Below are 16,376 nucleotides of genomic sequence, written 5' to 3' on the forward strand. Positions count from 1 at the left end.
GCTCTGAGATGGATGTTAGAATCTGAGGCCACAGGGAGATGTGGTGGCAGCTGGAATAAGAATGTCAAAACCAACTCAAGCTCTAAACGTGGGTTTTCAAGCTTTGCTTGGACTGATGATCCCCAAAGTGCTGAAAGTGACTCATTTTAGGGAAAAACTATCACAGCCAAAGAGGGAGAAAGGCTCAAGGATCAGCTTCTTTTTCCATAAAAGTGGGTGAACTCTGAGAGCTTCACACTAAAGGACAGAGATTAAAAAAAAAAAAAATGCCCAGCCTTTTATAATTGCGTTCTACATCTTCATATAACCACACCAGGCAGCAAAAAACAAATATTGGACTTTAAAAAGTAATGAATGTATTTCTTTATTAATGCAGGAGCTATATGTGATGTACAATATTGTCAAACCCAATAAGCTGAACTTGCATTAAAATTGCATTAACTTTTTTATATTAAATCACGTCTTGTATTTCAAAAAATGGCTATAGTAAGGTTGAAATAACTTAATTTTCTTCACACTCCAGTCATTAAAGTTTTACTTTCCAGAAAACTGTATGGTAACCAACAGCACAACTTAGTAGGTTTTAAGAAAAAAAAAAAGTTTCCAAATGATTAAAATCAACATCCCCTTGAAAAAGAGAAGAGTTCTGCTAACACATTCTTTTTACTTGATGGTATTTCATAAATAATGTAGTCATACAGCTTCCCACAAAAATTTATCACCATCTTTGCTCTGTTGGAGTTAACTGGTTTTAACTCATTCTTATTTTATTTGTTTGGTTACTTATACGGTTAAACCATCGGAAATGCAGCCAAATGCAGCAGTTGAAAGATACTGACCTGTGGTCCAACTGGGAAAGGGGGGTGGGTCTGACTGGCCTGGTGTTCAGGAGTGCCTGGGTCTGACAGTGCTGGGTTTCCTCTGGCCCCTGGAATTCAAAAGAGAAGTGCACCCTTAATATAAAATCCAGCCTGGGAACTTCACATGACCCCATTTTCCTGTGATGTCACATAACATTAAGGCACAGATGATATGCCAGAGTGCTTTATCAATAGCTCCAGAGCTCAAATCACTTGTCAACTGCATACATTATGCTAATGGACATTCGGGATGGACAAAGTCATTCCAGGAGGGAGAAGGCCGTGACAGCAGAGAAAATGACACCATCACCCGTCGTGCTAATAGGCTTGCATTATACATCAGCTTGCAGGGTGTGCCAACGCGGTCCCTGTGTGCAAAACTGCGTCCTTTATGCGTAGGTGGGCAACACCTAACCTAATTTTCCAAAGCCAGGGAAAGTGTGATCTCAGACATGACCAAGCACATCTATATTATCCCTTAACATGGCTTCATACCCTTAAGCTCTTTCTCCATACATATTTCAGACATTGAATCTCATGGATGCATTTTCCAGAAAACAAGAACTTTTCCTTTTTTAAATTGAATTATAGTTGATTCACAATGTTGTATTAATTTCAGGTGTACAGAACAGTGATTCAGTTATATATATATATATATATATATGTACATTATATATATGTTCTTTTTCCTTATAGGTTATTATAAGATACTGAGTACAGTTCCCTATTCTGTACAGTAGGTTGTTGTGGTGGCACTTAGGTCCTAAAAAGTACATGTATCTCCTTAAGCAAATTTCCTCTGTGCTAACTGACCATCACCCTACCCCCAAGGAGCCCCACTGTGGTGAGCCTAGAACATAACATATTTGTTTTGCTAGAATCCTGTTGGATGCTAAAACATGGGAAACAAAATTCAATCAAAATAGCAGATCTTTCAAATCTTCTTAAATCTTCTCTGCGTATGCTTATATGCTCTGTTTCAGGACCAACCACAGAATGTGATATAGTGGCTATAACAATAAATACAGGAATAAATGAACAAGCAAACAAATAAATAAAGCTAGCAGCCATTTTTTAGGGTTCTTAGTTGGAAGCTTTTGTTTTCTTGGTGGTTGAAATCCAATTCCAAGCCATCCTTAACAAGATCCTCTTTTCTGATGTTTGTCCTATGAATAGCAAGTGGAAGACAATTCAAGCCCTGTTTACTGGCAGGCCATGGATGACCAAGAAGAAAAGATATGATTCTGTCACACTTATAAATTTTAAAGAAGGTATTATTAGCTCATTTAAAACGAATTCTTCTACATATTCTCCAAAGGGACAGACTTATAAATAATGGAAATGGGGAAAAAAATACTTCGGCACATTAAGCTACAAATAAAATTGACTGCTACATATTATTCAATTGACTTCTATCTCCACAGCCATGTGTCAATCATAACAGCATTTTATAATAGGATTAAGCAATAAATGTGCAAAGCCATTATGCAGAAATCTGAAAATCTGATTAATTTGTAATATTTTTTTTTGTGCAGAAAGTCAGGAATGGACATTGCTTGGGGAATACTTACAAGCATTCTATTGAAATTTCTAAATTGATTTGGAACAAACTAATAAAAACATAGACTTGCTGACATTTTATAAAGTGAATTCTGTCAAAATATGTTTGGCATTTTAATGATTGCTGTCATTTAATAACAAGGGTAAGATGACCCATCATAAGATGCCCACAATTTTCGCATAATGTGCAGGAGACCTTTCTTCTAAATTTTTTATATGTGATTTATTTATCATGCTTGAGTAGCAGGGCACTTTAAACTGGGAGGTGCATTATGCAGTGTAAATCTCACAACTTCAGTTCTTATACACTCAAGTCCTATTTTGCCTTCAAATTTTCAGTAGAGCTTTATCTTCTTTTATAGAGCTAACCAGATACCTAGTGATAATCAATTAGGTAAATTCTCAAATGGTTAAAAACCTCCTTTGATGACTTTTATGAAGATGCTTTTAAAAATTGATTTGTTCTTTATATTTTCCTGACATGGATTTTTACGTCTGACTGTAAGAAGGAAGTTTTACCATGCACAGAAAAAGAGAAAAATCTTTTTACACAATTTAAACATACCTATCTTGAGTAGGGAGGGAACAAACCTCAGCCATTGATTCACTCTCCTGTTGGAATGCTCAAACTATCTCATTTTCAGAAAGGAGCAATGATTGCCTGCAGGACTTTTGGATGAAAATAGGAATGATTGCTGATGTTAATCGTGTTGATGTTGATCATATCATGATCATGATGTAAGTATGTTTCTTTCTTTATATCTTTAGCTCAAGTTATCTGCAAACACGTCTCTTTTATTTTGCAGTAATGACCTCGACATATTTTTATGCTTTCACATTAAACTCTCTTAAACCACATTCCCCAAAATACATATATCTTAATTTAAAATTTTTTCTGTACTGTGCCAGGCCCTTCTGTCTCATACTTCTTTCATCAGTACTGGGACCACTTTTTGATTCTGTTTCTAATGCCACATCATGTAATGTTTGAGATCTGTCCCATTCAGGCACAGTGTCACAAGATGGTGTCTTTGTTACCTGTAACTTGACACAGATTAAATTTGCTTACATTTTATTCTCTGTTGCTGGAGGCTCTCACCAGCGCACAGCAGCTTGTTTTGAGGCTGGTTATTCTCAAAAACCATGTTCAGTGGGGTCCAGGGCAATTCCACACAATTTCATGTGTAAAATGAAGTCTTTCACAGGCTCTAGAGAAGATTATGTATGCTCTTCTGCCTGGATCAAAAAGTAATGTTTCTCCTTAACGCGCATCTTCATTTCTCCCAAACGTATGTATCACACACAACCTTGTAGGACCATAAACTAATCAGTCTGGGTCGTAAGGCAGCTCCCATATCAGGGGCCTTCTCAGAAGTCAGAGAGGGAATACAGCAGTCAGAATGAATAAATGACATTGGCTAAGGGTTTCAGAGAGATTTGAAGCAGGGCTCAGCTGTACGCTAGCAGAGAATTTGAGGTTAGATATGGGCACAGATATGAAAATGTGAACTTAAATGGGTCGGGCAGGCTACTCCTGATCACAGTCCCAGGAAATATGCTACCTCTCTGGAGATCAAAGAAGCACAGAAAGCTCTCTGCGGCCTGTTCTGAATTTAATAGTCTAGACTTTTCAGGCAGTAACTGTGAGATCTAGAAGGGCAAGGACTGTGTTCGCTGGTTTAATGCTTTATGTCCAGCTCTTAATGTAGGTACCATTCACATTGATTGAATATTCACTCAATGGAAACAGAGGTTTGGCTTTTAATTAGGGGCTGGTATAATTCCTTTAAAATAGGTATGGGCATCCACTTCGCTAGTTACTCTTGTTTAGCATCAATTTTGGAAATATCTCTAAATTATTAGCTTCTTGGTAAATTCAATCACGATTCCAATTTTTGTTTTGTTTTGTTTTTTGCTTGTTTAATTTTATTGGCGTATAGAGTATTGAGTAGAGCTCCCTGTGCTATACAGTAGTTCCTCATCAGTTATACATTCTAGTTTAGATATTAAAAGCAGTTTGGTGGACAGGTTAGAAGCAAGGACTCTTAAATTTGAAACTCTACTTGGGTTGAGATTTAGCCTGGCCAGTTAACTATCTGTGTGAACTCAGCCGGTTTTCCAGTTTCTTCATGTGTATACACCAGCTTCCTCTTGCAAAAACCTGGGGAAATAATTCTATGTCTTTCATAGGGTTGCTATGGTGAGAATTAAATGAGCACATATATTGGTAAATATCTTAGAAAAGTGCATGTTTGTCACAAAATTGCTATTTCTCTTGACTAGTTATAAGATTTAATTTACATTCAATACAATATTTAATGTTATTTAATTTGCCCATCATATCTTCTTGCCCCAAGTCAACTCAATACCTACTCCCATGCCTACGTGTGCTCTCCCCATTAACTCACACCCCACCCTACCTGTGTGCTCTGTACCACTTGCTAAATGTTTGGATCTGAACTAAACGGTCAGACCTGTAAGAGCCTACGAAGTGAGATGTTCATGGATAATGTTTCCTTTGGTCCATGGTGACATGACCAGGTAATATGGCACAAAGATACTGGCAATTTGCTCCCAAATTCTCACCAAGACCATAGGTTAGATCAACAGTTCTTACCCAGGCCTGTGAATCAGAATTGTCTGTGGAGATTCCTGAATACATCCTTCATAAGGTTACTGACAGACTGTCTAAGAGGTGGCCAGTGTGTACATTTTTATGACTCCACTTGTGATAGAAGACCACTGGAACACACAGTGGCTCAGATGCTGTCCAGGCAAGTCTGAATCTCTCTGTGCTGAGGATGTCATGTACAATCAGTTTTACAACAGCAGATGGGTCATCAGCCAGCATTACCCCCTTGGCCCTCCAAGTTCCTTCAGCTGAAGCATTCTTCCATTGTAACCCTGGTGGCATTCTAGCTTAGCAAGGGGACAATCCATGTCAGATGCATCTATTTTATAATGTTCATAGGTATCTCAAGGAGTCTAAAACCTGATTTGAAAAAGGATCATAACATAAAATTTAAAATAGCTATATTCTATTTCTTATTTCTTTTGTAGCTTTATCAGATGCAATTAATGAATGTTGTTGACTGAAAAGCAAATGAATTAGTCTCCTATAACATTTACAGTTGGGGTCTTCAGTTGTTTTTTTTTTTTTTCTATTGTCAAACTATATTAATGGGCTTTAATTTTTGAGTGTCTAAGTTAAAAATAAATAATAAGATGATCAGGAAATAAAATAAAATAGCTATATAATAGGAGTCACTTCTCTAAATACAGGGATCCCTGATAGAAGTCTGCTAAGGAAAGGATAAGTCATAAATGTTGGAGACACTGAAAGACTGATCAGGAGTTGGGCTGAAATACCACAATAAAACTTAATTTTAATCATTAAGATGCCTGCTTGTCAGAGCATTGGTTCATTCAACAGTACCTTTCCAGTGTTGGTCTTGTATCTAATATCTGCAAAGCTGCTGGCTGCTCTTTCTGCTCTGGAGGGCCTGGCCATCCACAGAACTGGGGAGGGGGGTGGTGATACCTCTTTAGTACCTTCTGGATTGAAGAAGTCTCAAAAATTGCATGCCTCCCCACCCCCAGGTCAAGGTCAGAATTCCTGAATGACCATCACTGCATTCCTTATAGCAAGTTAGCTTTGCTTACGCAAATTAAAAAAAAAAAAAGACTGTTTTGTATAATGGTTTTTATTAACTGAGGCAAACAAGACTTAGTATGTCTTAGCAATTCTAAAAGTAAAACAGATGTGCACTCCAGAATAGAGGAGCAGATGGAGGAGGAAACAGAGTTGCACGTGTGAGTGGCTCATCGGAATACACCAGTTCCACTTTCTCCTCAGCCATTCCTCCAACAGTCAGTTCATGAGATTCCCTGGCTAGTGACCAATGCATTTTTAATGAATCGGGTTCTTCAGAGGGACAGTTTGGGTTTCTGTCTGCGATGCATTAGCACAAACATAATCACACGAAGGTCACAGGGATCCCTCAGCTTTTTCTGGCATTTATACCTTTCCTGCCCATTGTCTGCTGTTTTCACCAGGGAGTGAGGTGATGCAGAGGTTGCTTGTTATTAGATGGGTGGCTGAATGCATTATTATTTCATGTTGGGCATGTGAACTCAGCTAAGCAGGGCAGAAGCCCCCTCAAAATTAAACTTCCCTTTCTTTCAATTTCTTCAAGATTCCTAAATGCCAAGAGGGGGTGGAGGTGTCTATAAACACCTTTCCAGAGCCATTGCTACCGTCTGCAATTTTTTTATTGCCTGTCAAGTTTTCTTTAGGATACTGGTCACACATGTATTTATGTCCAGAATACTATACAGATCCCCAGTGGACCTGTAGACTCTAAAGTAATAAGCTGCACTTGAAAAATCTAACATTTATTAATTCACACAGAGTTTGTGCATTTTTGCAAGTTCTGTTGTCAAGTACTTGTAACTTCACCCACTGAGGGAGGCAAGGAGAACAGTAAATGTCCATGACATTAATGGGAAGAATGGATCCCTTTATTCTGTTAGCAGTGACTTATCTGGCCTTTGGTGGTAGGAAATCCAGTTATCTTTGAGTGAGGGGTCTAGATCCTTCATGGTTTTAAAAGTTATATTTATGTGAAGGCTGTACAAAAGCATGAAAAGTTAAACAGAGATTCAAGATATCCAGGTAAACGAGAACAAGAAACCCTACAAATCCCTTATTTGAACTTGACTATCTAAAGATGCTTTTGTAATATCTACCAAAATTATTCAATAATTGCTTCAGTCCTCCATGTAGACTTACTCCATATGTGCTCTGGAAACCTTTACGTTTTTTTCCCTCTCAAAATTTCCTAAATCTCCCTTCAGTCTTCGTTCAACAATTTTTTACCATTTATTTTCACATCCATCTCATAAAAGCAGAGCTGAACTCCTGTGATATCCGGGCCAATAAAGTTCTCAATTTCTGTAAATGCTTCCTCTCAGAAAAGAGATGAAAAAAGAGACAGTCATCAAATATACTTAAGCAAAATTCCACAACACACTGTTGGCATGTGGAGAGCTTTGGGGTACGGATTATCCCTTGAGCACTGCTGTCTCTACAAGAGTATGAATTCTTTCAGGGCAAAGACTCTTTCTCAGTCACCTTTGTATCTGCTGCAGGCCAGCTCTGGGCATGGAATGTATGTATGCTCCTATGTATGTATGTATATAGGTATTTTGGTGTTTAGATATGTGGTTCCTAAAATGAAGAAGATGTGTATCAACATGTGCTGAAACAATTTAAAAACAGATTTTAAGACACCTGAAAATGATCTGTCTCATTTAAAAAATGTCTTCCCTGATCTAAGAAGCTTTACTAACTTCAACACATTTTTGCCAGTAAATGGCCACATCCTCTGGCAAAGTCACTACTAGGGGGTCATGCTCAACACTGCACTGGATTCAGGGATGATGTCCTTGCTCTCAACCTACTGAGGGGATCCTGGCACAGCCCCTTGGGACATGAAGGTTGTGTCGATCCTGTGTTTTAATGTCCATCTAGGGAGTTGGTTTCCGTGCTTAGGAGGGCTGCCTACATAATTTACAGGGTTCAATGCCAAATGCAAAGGCAAGTCCCTAGCCTGGGGCTGAGAAGTCAATCTCCCCCTTCCTCAGGATTGCTGACTTAATCCATGGCAGATGGGTAAACCCAAGGGATTGCAGTCTCCACACTGGGGTGCACTGGACACCTGGATTGTGGTGAGTTGCAAGTTGATTGCATGACTTTCCCCACACCTGAGCCCAGATCCCCACAAAGGGCAGAAGTGTGAAGGTGACAGTTACGCTCCAGCTTTCAGGGTTCCCAGGGCACCCAGGGCACCCAGGGCAGAGAGCAGGTGGCTGAGAACTGCTGTGTCCTGGGAAGGTGGGGACATAGTGGCTGGACCCCTAGAGCTCCAAGCTTCCTGGCATTCCACCCCATGTTCTTGTTGTCCCATTGGACCTGACTCACAAACACAATTTCAAAGATAAATTATTAAGAATTTCAAGATGGTGACCTCAGAGCATTAGTTCCAAACATGGGACCCTGCTGGGTGCTGAGACGCATGTGCCTGCGATGGCTGATGGCCCATGAAGCAGGCCCTGCCCAAGGGACCTTCTTGTCAAAGGTCTTTAAATTTTGAAAATTGCATGTAAACTTACAACTGCTTTGAGGGCCATTTTCCAAATCAGCGCAAATTCTGATAAGAGTGTTTGTGTCCCCAGAGGAATTTAGACATGGCTTTTTTCTCCCCGAAAAAAGACTGAATTCACAAATCAGCATGTTATTACCAATGACCATGTAAATATACCATTTGATGGAAAATTAACAAATTTTGCTTAGTTTTCTATCAGTTCTCAGTACCTATCCCTAAAATGGGGAGACAGGGCATGAATGCCTTAAAGGAGAAATCATAAGGAAGATGTATTTTCTCAGCTGCGGACCTATCTGACTAATAGTGTTATACCTTCACTAACGAAAAACAGATGTCCCCCCTCCTGACCAGTTGCCAAGTTTGACGACAAGGAAATAAGATCAAGACACTCTGAGGTGGAATCACTGGCCTAGTTTTAAAGGTCGCCTGGGTTACTTACCCATGGTAAAATATGCATGAATTACTGAGAACTAGCTGGAATCAAGATTGCTGGGAGAAATATCAATAACCTCAGATATGCAGATGACACCACCCTTATGGCAGAAAGTGAAGAGGAACTAAAAAGCCTCTTGATGAAGGTGAAAGAGGAGAGTGAAAAAGTTGGCTTAAAGCTCAACATTCAGAAAACGAAGATCATGGCATCTGGTCCCATCACTTCATGGGAAATAGATGGGGAAACAGTGGAAACAGTGTCAGACTTTATTTTGGGGGGCTCCAAAATCACTGCAGATGGTGATTGCAGCCATGAAATTAAAAGACGCTTACTCCTTGGAATAAAAGTTATGACCAACCTAGATAGCATATTCAAAAGCAGAGACGTTACTTTGCCGACTAAGGTCCGTCTAGTCAAGGCTATGGTTTCTCCTGTGGTCATGTATGGATGTGAGAGTTGGACTGTGAAGAAGGCAGAGCACTGAGGAATTGATGCTTTTGAACTGTGGTGTTGGAGAAGACTCTTGAGGGTCCCCTGGACTGCAAGGAGATCCAACCAGTCTATTCTGAAGGAGATCAGCCCTGGGATTTCTTTGGAAGGAATGATGCTAAAATTGAAACTCCAGTACTTTGGCCACCTCATGCAAAGAGTTGACTCATTGGAAAAGACTCTGATGCTGGGAGGGATTGGGGGCAGGAGGAAAAGGGGACAACAGAGGATGAGATGGCTGGATGGCATCACTGACTCAATGGACGTGAATTTGAGTGAATTCTGGGGGTTGGTGATGGACAGGGAGGCCTGGTGTGCTGCGATTCATGGGGTCGCAAAGAGTCGGACACGACTGAGGGACTAAACTGAAGTGAGCCTTAAATATGCTTGAACTGGTCCACGCTGATAATTTGCTTTAAAATTTTGGTGCAAGCTTACGTGAAGAGTGTGCATGTGCGTGTGCGTGTGCGTGTGTGTGTGTGTGTGTACACGTGCATGCGCACGTGCGTGTGCTAGGGTGGAGATGAGGCAGAAGGGAGGGAAGCTAGTCTATTTTTCTTGCCATCGTCACAGTACAAGTGGTAGGGTCAGAAGTCGCTATGGTTCTTTTTGCAATAGCCCTGCCTCCAGCCTCTTACAGGAACTCTTGGGTTTGTTTCTAATTTCTGCAAGGCTTTCCTTGCAGCCACCTTGACCTACAGACCTGCCCCATCAAAAGTCTCATTGAGTTTTTAAACTGTTTTCAGTATATTAAGGTTCTTAGGTGAGCAGCCCCCAAGATGGGCAGACCTTAGGAACACTGTGGATCCAGTTCCAGACCACCATAACAAAGCAAAAAATGCAATAAAGCAATTCACACAAGTTTGGGGGGTTTCCCAGTGCATATGAAAGTTATTCTGACACTATACTGGGGCCCATTAAGTATGAGATAGTATTATGTCTAAGAAATGTATACATTGTAATTTTGAAATACTTATAAAAATGCTGACCATCATCTGATAACACAGGGTAGCCACAGATCTTCAATTTGTAAGGAAATGCAATGACTGTGAAGTGTATTAAAGTGAAGCACAATAAAACAAGGTGTGCCTGTAGATACTTGGACCCCAAGTCTGAGAAGGAGATGAGGGTGAAATAGAGGGAGCTATGTTGTGGTTACACAAGCTCAAACTCCTGGCTCAGACGGAAGTCAGGTGGAAACCACAATGATGTATGGGTTCCCTCTTCTCCAGACCTACATGCCTTCCAGAGGTCTGAACTCTGCACAACCTTTCAGCAGCAAGAAGGCTGCTGAACTGACATTCAGAATATGATTTAACCATGAGCCACAATGGAAGAAATCATTTTTTCAATTGGAAATGATGGCCTCTGGGTGCAGTCGCTTCTGATAACACATGTGGTACAAGATCTCAGAGACCCTAAGTACAGTAGGTGCATGGCCCTACATCCACAGTGACTGCAAAGAGCAGGTGATTCGATCATCACAGACTGTTGACTTTCCCAGACAGATTTCACAGGGCAGTCCAATTAAAGCAGCCAATTAACGATTGTGAGAATAGAAAGATTTCAACATTTCATTTTGCAAAGTACAAATATTTTTTAAATTGCTACATACTCTCATGATCTGACAGTACACACATTTTAAAGCCTTTCTCCCACCCCAAAGGGTGTATTCTCCAATTAAAGAAAAATCCTTTAAATTGAAGCAATTCAGATTAATGAAAAACTCATTACATTGGACATTTTTTCCCATTCTCCTTTTGTCTTGTGTCTGCTTTGTTGCAGAGGGACACTGGTCTGTCCAAAAGCATTCAGGAGCTTCTGGGTGACCTGGTAGGATTTGAGGAATCATAGCAGCTCTCTCTTTTCACTTTTCCAGGTATAAGAAATGTCTGACCAACTCCTAAAATGTTCCTTCTTTTCAATAAATAATTCTTTTGCCTTGATCATTTTATAGAGATATTGGTATAATTTGCTTGACATATAAAGTTCTATGTGCCAAGTAATACATTAATTACACACACATATATACGTATAATTAACCCTTGGGTTTCCCTGGTGGCTTAGATGGTAAAGAATCTACCTGCAGTGTGGGAGACCCGGGTTTGATCCCTGGGTTGGGAAAATCCCCTTGAGGAGGGAATGGCAACCTTCTCCAGTATTCTTCCCTGGAGAATCCCATGGACAGAGGAACCTGGTGGGTTACAGTCCATGAGGTCACAAAGAGTCCGACACGACTGAGCAAATAAGCAGCAGCATTAACCCTTATGCATGCATGTGTGTGTGCTCATTCCCTTCAGTCGTGTCCGACTCTTTGTGACCCTATGGACTGTACCCCGCCAGGCTCCTCTGTCCTCTGGATTCTCTAGGCAGGAATACTGGAGTAGGTTGCCATGCCCTCCTCCCGGGGATTTTCCCACTCAAGGATCAAACCTACACCTCCCGCATTTCCTGCATCGAAGGTGGATTCTTTACCTACTGGGCCACCGGGGAAACCCATTAAGCCTTATAATAACCCTATAGGGTGCTTACGATTATTATGTCCATTTGTACAGGATACTAAGCTTTATAGAGGGTAACTCACTGTTATGTACATACCTAATTAGTGACAGTTGTTATTGTTCAGTTACTAAGTCATGTCCAACTCTTTTGCAACCCCATGGACTGTAGTCCACCAGGCTCCTCTGTCCATGAGATTTCCCAGGCAAGAATACTGGAGTGGGATGCTATTTCTTTCTCCAGGGGATCTTCCTGGACCAGTGATTGAATTCTTGCCTCCTGCATTTTTAGGTGGATTCTTTACCTCTGAGCCACCTCAGAAGCCAGTTAGTGATATAGATGTGACTATATCCCAGGCTATCTGATCGATGAAAGCCCACATATGTATCAGCTAGACTACTCCACAGCTCAAATACTTTATAATAGCTAGAATCCATGGGATACTTACTTTAGGCCAGACACTTTGTTTAGTATTTTGTATACATTTTCTCATTAAATCTCCAAAGAAGCCCTGTGTTACAGGATTATCATTCCCCTTTCACAGATCTGGAAACTGAGGTTTACACAGGTTAAGCAATTCACCTGTGGCCACAGTTAGTGAATTTGAAATTGGGATTGGAACTCAATTCCATCTGACTCCAAGACTTACACTATCCTATAAATCACATGAAATGTCCCAGAGAGACAGAACACAATAAATCCCAACATCGTGATAGAAACCATATTTGGGGGATATTTTCTTCTCTACCTAGTGGACCCCGGCTCCAGACACCTCTAGGTACCCGGTCTGGGAGGTGGGTGATGGAGAAAGGAAAATGGAACACACTGAGGGAGAGTGACTTCCACCAGAGAAGTCCAGTGACTTCCACAGGTTTTTCCTGTGTCCCATTTGTTCCCAGATATATCCTGACAAGTTCCTAAGAAGTAAGCAACCCAATCTCCTTTAAAATAATGTTCACAATCAGCAAAAAGACAGCTGCATTTAGTTTAGGGTCTCTGTGTTCAAGATGTGATCGCTGGACCAGCAGCGTCAGCATCACCTGAGACCTTGCTAAGAAGGCAGACCTGCAGGTCTCAGGCCATCCAGGGTCTCAGACTCCCTGGATCAGAATCTGCCTTGAAAGAAAATCCCTGGGTGATTCTTACTCACAATAAAGTGTGAGAAGCACTGGTTTTGAGTTTGTAACTCCTTTCCTGCCTTCTTCCTTCCCTCCCTCCCTTCCTCCCTCCCTTCCTCCCCAGCTTCCTTCCTTCATTCCCTTGGATGGCATTTGAAGTGTAACTGCACCTAAAACGCCCAAATTTTAGCAGATATTGGCAGTGGACTGTTACATCCTCTGGGCAGGGACAAGTGAGAATGCAGGGCAAGCAAACATTCCAGAGACACACTCTCTCACAGTAATAACCCTGGAGCACGTCTCACCCTGTGCAACCCGGTGGGAGGACTCCCAGTGAAGAGGTTCACAGCGGGAAGAGTTGCTACTACATTCTTAAAGGGAAGCATATTTATCCTTTTTAAAACACAACAAAACTGATGCCAGATGTAGCCCAATACCCTTCTCTGTGATTTATGGCAATTTTCCTGACACTTTCTCTTTCCATATCTTTGCTTTTCCATTTGTGAGGTTCCATGAAGATAAGAGTCTGCCTCTCCATTTCAGTTATTTACTCTCAGAACAGCACATTCTTTGCAAAAGTAGCCAGAGCACTGCTTTTAAAAAGGGGGAATAAAATTTTTAAACCCCTTAAAGCTGAAATAAAACTGCATTTCCACACAGATACTCCAAAAGGGTAGCATTTGCAATCACTCTTGCGTGCAACTAAAGATTGGTGAAAGTGGGGTCATTTAGAACCCAGCAAAGGACAGGAAGGAAATACCCCGGAGCAATTACATTGCATGAAATTGTAGCATCACACCTAGTTAGCAAGCCCTTACAGTAATGGGGCTTCTATGACAGCATGACAACAGAAAATTGGGCAGGAAGAAAAGGAGGTTGCACAACTCACTGTACAGATTGCTAAGTGCCGCCAAAGCTTTGGAGCTGGGGCAACAAAACACTGTCCCTGTAATAAGATGAAGTAGATCTAGAATATGGAAACTCAAATTAATGACCCATCAATAGATTGTTGGTTAGATTTCTGCCCCTTGAGAATTGGTTATAAAAAACTGAACAGTCAAATAACTAGTCCAATTCATGTGTCTCTGACCACTTTTCCTCTCACTTAGCCTATTTATTTCTTAGCATTACTGTAATTGAAAAAGTATCTATTGCTAAAAGATGCTATTAACTTGAGTGCATTCATAGAGTGTTCTATCACTAATAGTTTTAGGTCATAGTCTTTCATCCTTTTAGCAAAGCATTATTTTGTTGTCCTCTTGTTCTGAAGATTTTGTTTCACTTGAAGTCAAATAGAACAAAAGCTTCACAGAACTTGTTCAGACTGTTTTTTAGCATTATTTTAACTCCATTACATGACAGGATCAAATGCGTAGCAATTTCCATTTGCTATATTAACTTATTTTTGGATCTGTGTCAGAGCTTATATTATACAAATATGCCTACGAAACATGACTTGGACTCAGATGATAATAGCAAGGTTTTAAGTCCAAATACTTTAAAAACTCAACTTCTCGAGCTTACATTTGGCTTTACAATGGTGGTTAGTCTCTGAATTGAAATAGAAAACAGAGCCAACCATTAACTACAATGGTGAAAAGGTGAAAGAGTAGAACAAGAGCTGTCCAGTCATTTAAAAATATATACCACATTTCATCAAATCTAGGATGCTACTGATATAAAATTCATGAATATTATATGTTCCACCAAGAACAACAACAACAAAAGCTGCCAATTAAACCAAGACATGACACTGATTATAAGACACATCCCAATTTTTATCCTAAAATCTTCCCTTTAAGAGGTCACATTAAAATCTGAGGGAGAATACTGTGTATCTCAGAATGAATAAAATGCATTAGTATTCATTGGTCTTAATATATTTACAAATTATGGCATAGAGAATCAGTTCAGTTCAGTTCAGTCGCTCAGTTCTATCCAACTCTTTGTGACTCCATGGACTGCAGCACGCCAGGCTTCCCTGTCCATCACCAACTCCCAGAGTTTATTCAAACTTATGTCCATTGAGTCGGTGATGTAATCCAACCATCTCATCCTCTGTCGTCCCCTTCTCTTCCTGATTTCAATCATTCCCAGCATCAGGGTCTCTTCAAATGAGTCAGTTCTTCACATCAGGTGGCCAAAATATTGGAGCTTCAGCTTCAGCATCAGTCCTTCCAATGAATGTTCAGGACTGATTTCCTTTAGGATGGGCTAGTTGGATCTCCTTGCTGTCCAAGGGACTCTCAAGAGTCTTCTCCAACACCACAGTTCAAAAGCATCAATTCTTTGGTGCTCAGCTTTCTTTATAGTCCACTCTCACATCCATACATAACTACTGGAAAAACCAAAGCTTTGACTAGATGGACCTTTGCTGGCAAAGTAATGTCTCTGCTTTTTAATATGCTGTCTAGGTTGGTTATAACTTTTCTTTAAAGGAGCAAGTGTTTTTTAATTTTATGGCTGCAGTCACCATCTGCAGTGATTTTGGAGCCCAAAAATATAAAGTCCGTTACTGTTTCCACTGTCTCCCCATCTATTTGCCACTTCATAGGAAATAGATGGGGAAACAGTGGAAACAGTGTGTCAGACTTTATTTTGGGGGGCTCCAAAATCACTGCAGATGGTGATTGCAGCCAGGAAATTAAAAGACACTTACTCCTTGGAATAAAAGTTATGACCAACCTAGATAGCATATTCAAAAGCAGAGACATTACTTTGCTGACAAAGGTCTGTCTAGTCAAGGCTATGGTTTTTCCAGTGGTTATGTATGGATGTGAGAGTTGGACCGTGAAGAAAGCTGAGCACCGAAGAATTGATGCTTTTGAACTGTGGTGTTGGAGAAGACTCTTGAGAGTCCCTTGGACTGCAAGGAGATCCAACCAATCCATTCTGGAGGAGATCAGCCATGGGATTTCTTTGGAAGGAATGATGCTAAAGTTGAAACTCCAGTACTTTGGCCAACTCATGCGAAGAGTTGACTCATTGGAAAAGACTCTGATGCTGGGAGGGATTGGGGGCAGGAGGAGCAGGGGACGACCGAGGATGAGATGGCTGGATGGCATCACTGACTCGATGGACGTGAGTCTGAGTGAACTCTGGGAGTTGGTGATGGACAGGGAGCCCTGGTATGCTGTGATTCGTGGGGTTGCAAGGCTCAGACACGACTGAGCGACTGAATTGAACTGAACTGAACTGATGGGATGGGATGCCATGATCTTAGTTTTCTGAATGTTGAGCCTCAAGCCAA

General features: G+C 40.7%; 1 protein-coding gene across 1 annotated transcript in view; it reads right to left on the reverse strand.

Moving 5' to 3' along the window:
- POU6F2 (POU class 6 homeobox 2) overlaps positions 1-16,376 on the reverse strand; it is a 498,528-nt gene that overhangs the window by 268,114 nt on the left and 214,038 nt on the right. The window contains exon 3 of the mRNA XM_040259501.1: positions 840-928. Coding sequence (XP_040115435.1) covers positions 840-928 — 89 coding nt within the window. The remainder of the gene's footprint in view (positions 1-839; positions 929-16,376) is intronic.

Source organism: Oryx dammah, unplaced genomic scaffold, assembly GCF_014754425.2.
Source record: "Oryx dammah isolate SB20612 unplaced genomic scaffold, SCBI_Odam_1.1 HiC_scaffold_18, whole genome shotgun sequence".
NCBI classification, from domain to species: domain Eukaryota; kingdom Metazoa; phylum Chordata; class Mammalia; order Artiodactyla; family Bovidae; genus Oryx; species Oryx dammah.